The sequence below is a fragment of the Scyliorhinus canicula genome, chromosome 7 (genome assembly GCF_902713615.1).
Source record: "Scyliorhinus canicula chromosome 7, sScyCan1.1, whole genome shotgun sequence".
Taxonomy (NCBI): domain Eukaryota; kingdom Metazoa; phylum Chordata; class Chondrichthyes; order Carcharhiniformes; family Scyliorhinidae; genus Scyliorhinus; species Scyliorhinus canicula.
The window spans coordinates 147,631,222-147,644,282 of NC_052152.1; the positions used below are offsets into that span (position 1 = coordinate 147,631,222).

A 13,061-nucleotide genomic window follows, 5' to 3' on the forward strand; every position below is an offset into this window, starting at 1 on the left:
TTGCGAATTGTAGAAATGTTGTTAGGTAAAAGAAACTGTACCTGAGCACCATGGATTGAAAAGCACGACAAAAGTTCCAAGATGGTACTGCACAGTCGAATCAAAAGCATGCTGCAGAGTTAAAGTGTGGTAACCAATTTTGGCTCTTGGTGATGGTGATATGGCCAGGCACAATTTATTGCTGCTGGAAGAGGTGATGATTCCACTCCATCTTTTTAGATTTATTGACTTTGTGAATGGAACCTCTATTAGAGTTCCATTTGAGTTCTTAGGCTCTGGACCTGAAATAAGATACAGATAGTTAAATTAGTAACTGCAGGGAAGGTTTTGCCAAACTTTCATATTTCATGATCATGAACTTGAATTCTTATTCTTGGTTCTTAAATAGCTCCAAAGACTCACACCCATCCCTATATCTGTAATTTTCTCCAGTCACCCAATCCTCCAAGGTAGGTCCTTTGTTCTGGAATTCCATCCCTGAACCCCTCTGCCTATTTACTTCACTTCTCTCCTTTAAGGTGCTCCTTAAAGATTACCTCGTTGACCAAGCTTTGATCATCTGCCCAATATTTCTTTATGTGGCTCAGTGAAAAATTTTGCCTCACAATGCTCTTGTGAAGCAACTTGGAATGTTTTGAGTGAAACATGCTGTAGAAATAAAAATAGGCCTTTTACTGTCATACATATGTTGCTTCAGAGGTGGTGACACTATGATCACGTATAGAACTTAGTGCAAGATGCTCGTCCCCTTGTGTCTAATTAGTATGAACCCTACAAAACAGCTATAATACAACTTTTGCATCAATGTAAAGAGGTTCTCAGATTGTATTAACCCTTCAGTATAAACCTGGAGTCAGGACTCAAACCTTATTCCAAAACAGTGTTGTCCAATATAAACCATCAATCTACTTTTGCTTGGCTTTGGTGGTTACTGGCATATTTTGAAGCACCTAAAATACACAGACAATACAAGAAAATGTACTTTGTGTGTGTGGATTTACTTAAAAAATCATTTAGGAATTAAGGAATTGGAGCATTCCAATACACTGCTTCTTAGTTTACCAATAGAACGCTAAAGTACAAATTAGTTCACCTTTTGAGTATGAGCATGGAATCACATGTTCAATACCAGTGTCTGTTTTACTAATCAGAAATTCAATTCAGCAAATGCGGAATCCTAATTTGACACATTTGTTTGGTGATGATTATATTGTCCAACATTGCTTTAGAAGCCAAGTTCCTCTTATTTGTAGCAGAAAACACTTAGTTGTTTTTGATGTGGTGAGGAGCTGTCAATCATAGCAAAACTGTTTATAAACATTGGTTAGCATCAAAGCAGTGTAATGGGGATGCATTCAAGCATGAAGAGAAAGATAGATAAATAATCTACCAAGTATCAATCACTGGACCAATAAAACAGTCAAATCACTGACTCGTGAAATGTATTGCTGTGTATAATTGAATGCCAGATTTGCATTTTAAAGGCTATCAAGGAATCTGAATCCCTTTCAATTGTACTTGGCTTTCAAGGAAGCCTCTGACACTTGTAACAGCTACTGCTTTAAACACTTTTGTCTGAGGCAGACCATATTAGGAAAGGTTAAGTTAAAATGCAATGATTTTTCCACTGTGCTGCCTGGACTACTCCAGCTTTGAGGCAGGGTTGACTGGTGGGGTCTCTGATGGGGGGGGGGGGTCTGATGGGAAGTCTGATGGTGGGCTGCAGGGGGGCATGGGGGTTGGGTCACCCTAATGTGTGTGTGCTGTGGGGGGGGGGGGGGTTACTGCTATTCCGGTGGTGGGGGGGGGGGGGGGGAGATGTCCCTACTTGTCATGGGCGGGGAGCAGGATTTGTGTTGTGGGGGGAGTTATGCCATCTGATTTACTTTGGAGTACCCCTCAGTTATGCACTGAACCACATGATCATACTTGGGGTCCATTGGGTCAGGGCCACACTTGGGCAAACGTGCGCCAAAGCCCACCCAGTGGATTTCCCACTGTGGGCGTAGGTGCATAGCGGGGGGGGGGGGGGGGTGGAGACAATGTCTTCTAGTCCATTAATTAAATTGAAATGATGCTGGGCAGGTAGCGCACTGGGGGGGAGGGAGGGGTGGGGCGGGGGGGGGAGGGGGGTGGGGGGGCGACACTGTAGCATTGCAACCATTCTCCGCCCGATTGGGAATTCCAATGGTGGGGTTGGGGAATGCAGAATCCAACCCAATGGCTTAAAGCATTTTAACCCAGGTTTTAACAATATTACTGCAAAAATACAAACTATGAAATAAGACAATTTCTGATAATAAAGTTTTATTATAAGGAATAAACTATGAACAGAGTATAAGAAATGTGCGACAAACTACATCGACTCGAGTCCTAGACTGGCTGGGGAAACCCATGCTCAGTTCCAGGCACAATTGGCCGGTCGACTCACATGACCGCCCAAAACCTCACCTCCTTTAAAGGGGCTCGCTACTACAATTCCCCTTCTCTGAATCAAGATCATTTCAGGGTTCCTTTTTGGCAAGTATGAGTATCAAGTGAAGCTTGCCTTCAACATGCTAAAGCTGGGCAGCACGGTGGCGCAGTGGGTTAGCCCTGTTGCCTCACGGCGCCGAGGTCCCAGGTTCGATCCCGGCTCTGGGTCACTGTCTGTGTGGAGTTTGCACATTCTCCCTGTGTTTGCGTGGGTTTCGCCCCCACAACCCAAAGATGTGCAGAGTAGGTGGATTGGCCATGCTAAATTGCCCCTTAATTGGAAGAAATTAATTGGGTACTCTAAATTTAAAAAAAAAACATGCTAAAGCTATCACCTCTTGTCTGAGTGATTCAGCTGTCAGTCTGAGCTCTGAAAGCTGCCATTTCAGGATGAGCTGGTCTTATACTGTTGAAGACGTTGGACTTTTTCTTGTTTTTGTTGCTTTGAACTCTCAGTAAAATTAATCAGAATGAGACAAATTTTCATTATGAAAAGAGTTCCAATGTAGACTGTCAACAAAGCCTGCACATTGTGATGTCAGGATACATTTGGGGATTTTTTTCCCTATGAAATTACTCTCCTTGCTGTCATTTATTGTTTTTAATTAAAGGTCCTGTTCTGATACTGATTGAAGTAGTTTCATGCGAATGTGTCAATTACTTCTGTATAGTGGTATGGTGCAATACTTGGGTTATTATTTCTACACTTTATTAGGCAATATCTGCATTTAGCCATAATCATGTCTGTAATGTAAACAACCCCAAATAGATCATCAAGTTTTGTTACATGTTCAGCACATATTCACTGTGATCCTTTTAATATTTGGCCCTTTGTTGCATCCACACACATTAAAAATGCAAGATTTTTTCTTTAAAGACATGCTGTGGAAAGTTCCAAAAAGACTGCTTGCAATCACTTTATCCATTTCTACATGGATCCAATCAAAACCAGTTCAGCAATTACAATGGAACCTAAAAATTGTGGGTTAAAAATAGAAAGGTTTAACTGACCATTATCTTTACACACCCAGGTTCTCATAGATGTTGCATGAATCGAATTGGAATTATAGCATCATACAGGACAAGTATTTGTTGTGTCCGTCCCAGCTCAGGACTAGAGCTATCCAATTAGCCCCACACTCCTGTTCCACTCCCAAGGCTGATCTGATGTGGTCCTACTCTACTTTCCGTCCTGTCCCACATAACCCTCGACTCACTGGTCATTCATAAATTTGTCTAATTCGGCTTGTAATAGATTCAACGACCTAGTCATTGGGCGGCACAGTAGCACAGTGGTTAGCATTGTCGCTTCACAGCTCCAGGGTCCCAGGTACGATTCCCCGCTGGGTCACTGTCTGTGCGGAGTCTGCACGTTCTCCCCGTGTTTGCGTGGGTTTCCTCCGGGTGCTCCGGTTTCCTCCCACAGTCCAAACACATGCAGGTTAGGTGGATTGCCCATGCTAAATTGCTCTTAGTGTCCAAAGGGGTTGGGTGGGGTTGCTAGGTTACGGGTATGGCGTGGAGTTCTGGGCTTAAATGGGGTGCTCTTTCCAAGGGCCGGTGCGGGCTCAATGGGCCGAATGGTCTCCTTCTGCACTGTAAATTCTATGTTCTATGTTCTGGTCTTCATTGTTCCCTGGTGCAGAGGATTCCAAAGATTGACGATCCTCTGAGAAAATAAATTCCTCCTCATCCACATCTTAAGTGGAAGATCCCTTATGTTGAACTCTTCAGTGCTAGATTCCTGCAGGAGAGGAAACATCCTCTCAGCTTCCTAAATGCTTCAATAAGTTCACCACTCATTCTTCTAAACTGTAAAGAATATAGGTGCAACCTGCTCAATCTTTCCTCCTAAGACAATCCTTTCATCCCTGCAATCAGCCTATCATCAGTCTTCTCTGAACTGTCGCCAATGCAAGTCTGTCCCCCCCTTAAAACTACGCAAGGTGTTCTAGGTGCGGTCTCACCAATGCCTGTACAATTGTAGCAAGATTTCCCTGCTGCTATACTCCATCCTCTTCACAATCAAAGAGCCTTTGCCTTCTTAGTTACTTTAGTCCTGCATTTTGCAGTCTTTCTACATTTAAATAATAGTCTGCTTGTCTATTGTTCATGCCAAATTGGTCAACTCACATTCCCCTACGTTATACTCCATCTGCCATATTTTTAAAAATAAATTTAGAGTACCCAATAAATTTTTTCCAATTAAGGGCCAATTTAGCATGGCCAATCATCTTCCATCACATCTTTGGGTTGTGGGGGAAAAAACCCACGCAAACACGGGGAGTATGTGCAAACTCCACACGGACAGTGACCCCAGAGCCAGGATCGAACCTGGGACCTCGGCGCCGTGAGGCAGCAGGGCTAACCCACTGCGCCACCGTGCTGCCCTGATCTGCCAGATTTTTGACTCCGCTCACTTACCCTATCCCTTTTCAGACTCTTTATCTCTGCAAAACTCCAATTAATTAGCATGTCAACTGAAAATGAGGCCCAATTATCGCGGACTCTGTTGTCTTGTCGGATAGCTAATCCTCTCACTATATTAACATTTCACCCCCAGCACCATATCCTCTTTCTTACCTTGTGTGTACAGCAGGAACTGGTTTAGCACAGTGAGCTAAACAGCTGGCTTGTAATGCAGAACAAGCCAGCAGCGCGGATTCAATTCCCGTACCAGCCTCCCCGAACAGGTGCTGGAATGCGGTGACTAGGGGCTGTTAACTTCATTGAAACCTACTTGTGACAATAAGCGATTATTATTATTAGTGTCGCCAAAGTCCCAGATGATCATAGGCTTGCCCATAGGCTGCTTTCCCCTTTGAGGGGAAGAGCTGACTGGTGGTGATTTAACCTGAGGATCACTACACCTCAGGTGAGGGAGAAGGCTGAGAAAGCAACTTCATGATAGCCTCAGCCGGTAATTGAACAAGTGCTGTCGGCCTTGCTCTGCATCACAAACCAGCAGTCCAACTGAGCTAAACCGGTCCTTGTGTGTACCTTCTATGTGGCACCTGATGGTCAAGGAGAGCTTGGTGCACAATAGCAGAAGTTCAGATCAGTGGAAATTTACAGAGTGAGTGATGGTTGGGGCCCGTCTTCAAATGCATTGAAGTGATAGAGACTCCGGGTGACAAAATCATGAATATGAATTTCATCAGCAGCTGGGCTAAGGAATGGGATGAAGCTGAAGTAGGCAGAGTTCGTGATGAAGAGCACGTGGGGGGGTGGGGGGAGGTCGCAAACCCAGCCAAGCGTTAAACCGGGTTGCTAATTTTAAGAACAGTCTGAGCCAATCAGTGACCAGGGAGAGGAATGGAGTCAATGGTGAAGACACAATTTGTCGTGGAGTGAGTGATAAGAGCAGTCCTGATAAGGAAAGGGTATGAAAAAAATACATTTGCATATATATTGTTTTATTTCTCTTGATTAAATATTCATTGAAAAGTGTTTACTCTTAAAACATTTCCTGACTCATTACCTGTTTTGAAGATCATTTGTAATTTGGTCTCATTTGGATTGAATCCATCTGTGAAGTCCACCTTAATGTTGAAGCTCTGGCCCCTTCTGGTTATCAGCCGCTTGATGCTGATCTTATCAGTCCAGTGTTCCTTGTTATTCTTCTCAAACTGAAAAATCAACTTGGCAATTTCTAACAACTGGAACACTATCCACAGCCTGAAATAATAAAAGGACATTTATAAAGCTTGACACGTTTTACACCAATATTGCCAGGAGCATTTAAATTTCATGATGTTGCTGAGCTCTCTCCCCACACCCTCCCCCTCCCACCCCACCCCCCCCCACTACCCCCCCCCCCCCAACCCCCACCCGGTGTTGGCCTCATTGCCTGCAAGGGCAGAAGAATAAAAGAAACAACCGATGTAAGATTGGTACAAAGAAATCCAGTAGGGCATTCAGAGCAGCATCTTCAACCAAAAGAGTGGTGGGAGTGTTGGATGGATACCAGGGAGAGTAGTCACAGTGAAACGCAAGGATGCATTAAGTGGAAGCCGGACATTCATCGTGGAGAAGGGATACAGGTTACAATGGTAGATTTAGATGAGAAAAGGTTAGTACGGGGCTCAAATAAAATCATAAATCCAACACAGGACGGGTTGACCTGTTTGTGTGTTACATGCTCCAATGAAATATTGGGCCTTAATTTCTCGGAGTGGTAATCAGCGGCGGATTGCCACTCCAAACCAATTTAACTGCGCTACAGTTTTTAAGCGCCTGTCTCCCCTGACCTTCCTGACTCAGACCGAGTGAGATTAAGACAGCGTGTGCATCCCTGGCTGCAGTGACAAAGTATAAAAGAAGCAAAGCGAAGTGAAGGAGGACACTGGCTGCCGCAAAGCAGGTGATTTTAAAAGTCCCATTGGAAATAATGGGCCAGATAAATGTCTGAGACAAGTAGGTTGAATTTGGCAGGGTACGGGTTCAGACATGAGCAGGATGTCAGATATCGGGGGTGTCAGTCATGAGGGGGTGTCAGACAGCGCTGGAGTTGGGGTGGGGCCGGACACAGGGGGGGGGGGGATTAGACATCATGGGTGGGGTGGAGATTAGACATCTGGGAGTTGAACATCAGGGTGATTAGACATCTTGGGTGGGTTAGACAACCGGATGATGGGGGGGATTGGACATCTGGGGAGTTGGATGTTGGAGAGTTTGACATGGGAACATCTGACATCACAGGGGGCTGGGTATCAGGGGTGGGACATTGGGGAGAGGGGGGGCCAGACACCGGGGAGTCAGATATCGCAGGACATCAGGGATGAGTTGGATATCAGGATGTTGAACATCAGAAGGGGTATGAGTGTCACACATTGGGGGGAGGGGGGAGTTGGGGTGTTGGATATCAGGGGGATCGGAAATCAGGGGGTAAGACATCGAGAGAGTTGGAGAGGGAATTGTTGGACATTGGGAGGTGGTAGGGGGTCTGGGGGTCAGGTCAGAGTGGGGGACATGCCATAGGTTTGGGTCAGAGAGGTGGGGGTCTGGTCGTGTCGGGAGTGGGTGAGAGAGTGGGTCAGTAGGGGTGGGCGTCAGGTCAGGAGGTGTTCGGAGGCAGGGTTGGGTTGGGTGGGGTCAGCTAGGGGGAGTGGGCTTCTGGTGGAGTCAGGTTTGAGGGGGAAAGAGTTGGGGTCGAGTCAGGTCGGCAGGGTTAGAGGTCAGATTTGGTCCCATCATGTCAGGGGGCCAAGTCATGTGAGGGGTGGGAAATCCAGCGCAGGTGAGGGGGGAGGGTGGCGGTTTGGGTGAGATAATTAGTTGGGGGAGGGGATGTGTAAGGAGCCCCCTGGGGGATCGGGGATGCGGTGGGTGCCCGTGCGGGATTCGCTCTTGGTGCTGAATTTGGAAGCGTTTTTATTTCTTCAAACCCTTTCTGAGTAACTATTAGTGTAACATTGGCAGAATCATCTGAAGTTAGCGATTTAAATTACTTTGTCGGATGGTTCCCAGTGAGGCACAAATGTCGAGGTGGCATGGTGGCACAGTGGTTAGCACTGTTGCCTCGCAGCGTCAGGAACCTGGGTTCAATTCTGGCCTTGGGTGACTGTGTGGAGTTTGCACATTCTCCCTGTGTCTGCATGGGTTTCCTCTGAGTGCGCCGGTTTCCTCTCACAGTCCAAAGATGTGCAGGTTAGGTGGGGTTACTGGGGTGCATTGGCCTAGGTCAGGTGCTCTTGGTAGGGTCGGTGCAGACTCGAAGGGTCAAATGGCCTCCTTCTCCACTGTAGAGATTATATGGATTCTAAATTAGCCCTTTTGGGTAATCCCTTATCTGGAAACACCAGAGATTCCCCAGTACATCTTTGGGGTACCCCCCAAAAACAATCTGACACTGGGGGAGTCAGAAACTAACATGTTACCCCATATAATTCTCATATTTACTATAACTGCCTGTTCAGATTAAATTGCTATCTACAGTTTCCTAAGCATTCCGGTTATTCTTGTTTTTAATCACACCCTCCCAGTTTTCATCCTTCCCTTTGTGAAGGTGTAAACGCAACCTGTAGTGTAATTTGATCTGCAAGGGTGGCTGTTTTTTTTAACCCATGAAGGAGGCTGTTAACCCATGATGTGCATCATAGTTCAGAATTGCTGCATTGCTCCCCATTTCCAAAGTCATCTGAGAGTCCATTACATTGCTGTGGATCGGATTCACACCTAGGCCAGGCCCAGTAAGGACAGCAGATTTCCTTCCCAAGGAACTGAAATTAACCAGATAGGTTTTTATGACAATAGTTTCATGGTCATCATTAGACTTTGTTTTAATTCAAATTTCACCATCTGCCTTGGTGTGATTTGAACCCGTGTCCCCAAATGGGTCTTGAGGTTACTAGTCCAGTGACAGTACCACTGCAATATTGATTAGCAGTCTAAACAATCTGAATTTTACAGCACTTCAGAAACAGGCCATTGGTTACAAAGGGAACATGCGAGGTTGTGAATGACACGTAAATTCAAGCTTTTCTTTTTTTTCGGGGCTAATGACAATGGGACAATAGTTATGTTTGGAATGGGTTGTTGCTGTAACCTTTAGAGTGAGTATCAATGAGTATGGGACCTGGGTTTGATTCCTGGCTTGGGTTACTCTCTCTGCGGAGTCTGCACATTCTCCCCATGTCTGCATAGGTTTCCCCTGGGTGCTCCGGTTTCCTCCCACAAGTCCCAAAGATGTGCTTGTTGGGTGAATTGGACATTCTGAATTCTCCCTCAGTGTACCCGAACAGGCACCAGAGTGTGGTGGCTTCGGATTTTCACAAGTCCCAAAAGATGTGCTTGTTAGGTGAATTGGACATTCTGAATTCTCCCTCAGTGTACCCGAACAGGCGCCAGAGTGTGGTGGCTTCGGATTTTCACAGTAATTTCATTGCAGTGTTAAGGTAAGCCTACTTGTGACACTAATAAACATTATTTTTATTAAAGAAATGTATCTAAGCTTTGAATATTACCCTTTACCACATCTGTGAAAAGTCTTTGGACTTTTGAAATTAACTGCAATCTGCAAAGTGGCTATAATTTACTGCAAAGACATTGACAAAGTGGCTCATGCAGGTTAAGGCAGCACAAGTAATCTCTCCAAGTTATCATGGCAGTAACAATGGAGCCATTGTGCTGTTGGGTGTGGTAGCATGCTCCTTTAAGAGGGTGGGTTCTCAGAGGGTCATTTGACCCTTTCAGCCATCAGGCCAGAGTGCGTGAATCCTGTTGTTGAGCACGGGTTTTACAATGAGTAGCTTCTCTCTATGTTTGCCTGGGTTTCCTCCAGGTGCTTCCATTTCCTCCCACAGTCCAAAAATGTGCAGGTTAGGTGGATTGGCCAGACTAAATGCTCCTTAGTGTTGAAAGATTGGGTGAGGTTGTGAGGACAGTATGGGGAGTGGGCCTGAGTGGGGTGCTCTTTCAGAGGGTCGTGCAGACTCAATAGTCAAAAATGGCCTTCTGCACTGCAAGGATTCTATGACAAAGGAGTTTGGAGTCGTGGAGCATTATAAAGAGTTATTTGCCTGAACAAAATGTTTATTTGTTAATCAACTTAGTTGTCGCCAGTCTTTCAAAATACTACATTAGGAATTGAAAGAAGCAGTAAATAATGAAATTTACAGCGCTGGCGCAATCAATGTTGTGCCTCACTCCCTCAGCACGTGTGTGATATTTAAAGTTGGGGCTACATTACTATTTCTATTTAGAGGCCAAAGTGGATATTTTTCCAAATGATAAGCATTACTCATTAAAGTTCTAAATGCATTGCACAACAGTTCATGTCAGATAATATATAAAGTGCCAAAACTGCTCTATTTATTTCACCATTGTATATGGCACTCTGAATTGCCTCACTACACCTACAAATTACATTTATAATTACATTCTGCCAAACATCCTCTGGTGTTTACAGCTCAAAGGGCTTTACACAGTTCCACCCCTCCATATGTTTGATGAAACATTCTTCGATTGTATGCTTTCCCCATTAAGCCTTTGCAATTCCTGCCCTGTGTCTCTCAGAGTTGATGTTTATAGAAGTGTGTCCCTGCATGCAGCTTTACAGACCTCCTCGAGATGTACTTTGACATATTTTGACTTATTTTGCAAAGGCACATTCCAGAAGGAGGTGGACGATGATCTCTTCCTCACCCCAAATACGTCGAAGGCACATTCTGGCGATGCTTGGATTGTTCAAAGAACAAAGAAAAGTACAGAATGGCCCTTCAGCCTATCATAATGTCCTAACTAAAAACAAACCTTCTACCCTTACTCGGTCCGTATCAGTCTATTTCCTCCCTATTTACTTACCCATCCAGATGCCCCTTGAATGTCTCCAAAATGCCTGCTTCCATCACATCCTCTGGCAGCGCGTTCCACCCACCACTCTCTGCATGAAAAAATTACCTCGCACTTCCCTTAAACCCTTCTCACCTTGAACCTGTACCTGCTTGTAATTGAGACTTCCACCCTTGGAAAACGCCTCTGACTATCCACCTTGTCTATACCTCATATTTTGTAGACCTCCATCAGGTCTCCCCTCAGCCTTCGTCTTTCCAGTGAAAACAATCCTAGTTTATTCAACCTCTCCTCATAGCCAACACCCTTGAGACCAGGCAACATCCTGATGAACGTTCTTTGCACTCTCTCCAAAGCTTCCACGTCCTTCTGATCATGTGGTGACCAAAGCTGCACACAATACTCCAAAGGCAGCTGAACCAAGGTTTTATACAGCTGCAACATATTTTCCCAACTCTTGTACAAAATGTCCCGGCTGATGAATGAAGCATGTCATATGCCTTCTTAATTGCCTTAGCCACTTCTGTTGCCACTTTTAAGGAACTGTGGACTTGTATGGCCAGATTCCTCTGTAAAGGTTTCTAAGTTTTTGTCATTAACAGTATAATAGATTTGATCCTCCAAAATACATCACCTCGCATTTGTCCGGATTAAACTTCATCTGCCATTTCTGAGCCTAAGTTTCCAATCTAGCTATATCCCGTTGTATCTTCTGACAATCTTCAACACAACCAGCAACTGTGCTAATCCTCATGTCTTCCGCAAACTTACTCATCAGACCACTGACATTTTCCTCCAGATAATTTACATATATTGGAAACAACAGAGGTCCCAGCATTGATCCCTGTGAAACACCACTAGCTACAGATCTCCATTCTGAAAAGCACCCTCCCACCGCTATTCTGTCTTCTATAGCCAAGCCAGTTCTGCATCCATCCAGTCAGCCCACCCCGAATCCCCATGTGATTTTAGTTTTTGTACTAGTTTGCCATGTGGTACCTTGTCAAATGCCTCACTAAAGTACATAAAAACTACATCCACAACCCTTCCCTCATCAATTTTCTTTATCACCTTCCGTGCAGAAGTCTTAGCAGGACCCAAAATATGACTGCCCAACAGACTTGAGGCCAAACAACACAAAAGCCCCACGCAGTCGATATGTCTTAGCCCAACTGATCTACACAGCCTATGGATAAATAATTCTATTGTACGGATGGGGTACTTAATTCTATTGTATGGCGAATCTGGGATTGCCAAGTGCTTGTGCTGTCCTTTGCTGAGTGTGCCGAATACTATAGAGAAGTGATTTTTTTCCCCACTTCCTGCAAACATTAAACAGAAACAGCTTGCTGCAGTTATCGTAAACCACTCTTTTAAATTCGCAAGTTAATTATCTCAAGAAGTCTGAATATTAATTTACAAAAATAGGGCATAAAACAGAGCTGTGAATATTCAATCTCTCAATTTCTGTCCGTAATCTAAATGATACGAAGAGAGCGGGAAGGTTGGAGAGGGGCGGGGGGGGGGGGATCCGCAAGTCTAAAGCAATCATTATAGTCAGAAGCTAACAGTGGCAGACTCCACCCGTAACCCCATCAAAGCTCTAATGTTCAACTGTTCCACGAAAACTCAAGTCTGGGCGCAAATAGGGGGAAGGTACGAAAATCCATTCGAAAAGAATAAACAGTTGGACTAAAAGGGGAACTAAAAGGACGAGATTCTTTGAGGTTAGATGTTTAGAACTCACACATCGCCGTTTCGCTCATGTTTAAACAAGATGGTTTTTCTCTCGCTTTCTCGGACCAGCTTCTCCAAAATCCTGTGAGAGCAGACTGCAGCTTCCACTTGGAGATCCAGAGTATTTATTTACGGGAAGTCTGCATTTATTTGTAGCCTCAGTAACTATACCACCACACCTCTGTTGTGCGTGGCAGTATCAAAGGGGCTTGGTCTTTACAAAAAAAAACATGCAACTGCTTAATTTGTTTGACTCTCAATGATGTACGTTCATCATTGCACAATATTTCTGTCATTTAACAGATGCCCTCCCCCGGTTGAAAAAGAGTGTGCAGTACAGTACTTCTTCCTTTGGGGGGTGCTCTTTATAATGGTGGGTGGTGTGCTTTGTGATGAGCCCTGATCCCATTTGAATTTCTTAACAAACTAAAGTCACCCCCAACTACAACAGCGTGACTCCAAAGTAAATAGGATTGTCGCACTGCCTGTAATCTTGAATGAGAGCTCGTACAGTGATGTGACCATCAACTAGGAACACGATTGGAAGTAAACTGTAG

At 44.7% G+C, this 13,061-nt stretch overlaps 1 protein-coding gene across 1 annotated transcript in view; it reads right to left on the bottom strand.

Moving 5' to 3' along the window:
• LOC119969448 (protein-glutamine gamma-glutamyltransferase 2-like) overlaps positions 1-12,751 on the bottom strand; it is a 51,288-nt gene extending 38,537 nt beyond the window's left edge. The window contains exons 1-3 of the mRNA XM_038803087.1: positions 12,515-12,751; positions 5,957-6,152; positions 42-281 (exon numbers count right to left, since the gene is read on the bottom strand). Of these exons, the coding sequence (XP_038659015.1) occupies positions 42-281; positions 5,957-5,972 (256 nt within the window). The 5' untranslated portion in view covers positions 5,973-6,152; positions 12,515-12,751. The remainder of the gene's footprint in view (positions 1-41; positions 282-5,956; positions 6,153-12,514) is intronic.
• Positions 12,752-13,061: the final 310 nt, after the last annotated feature.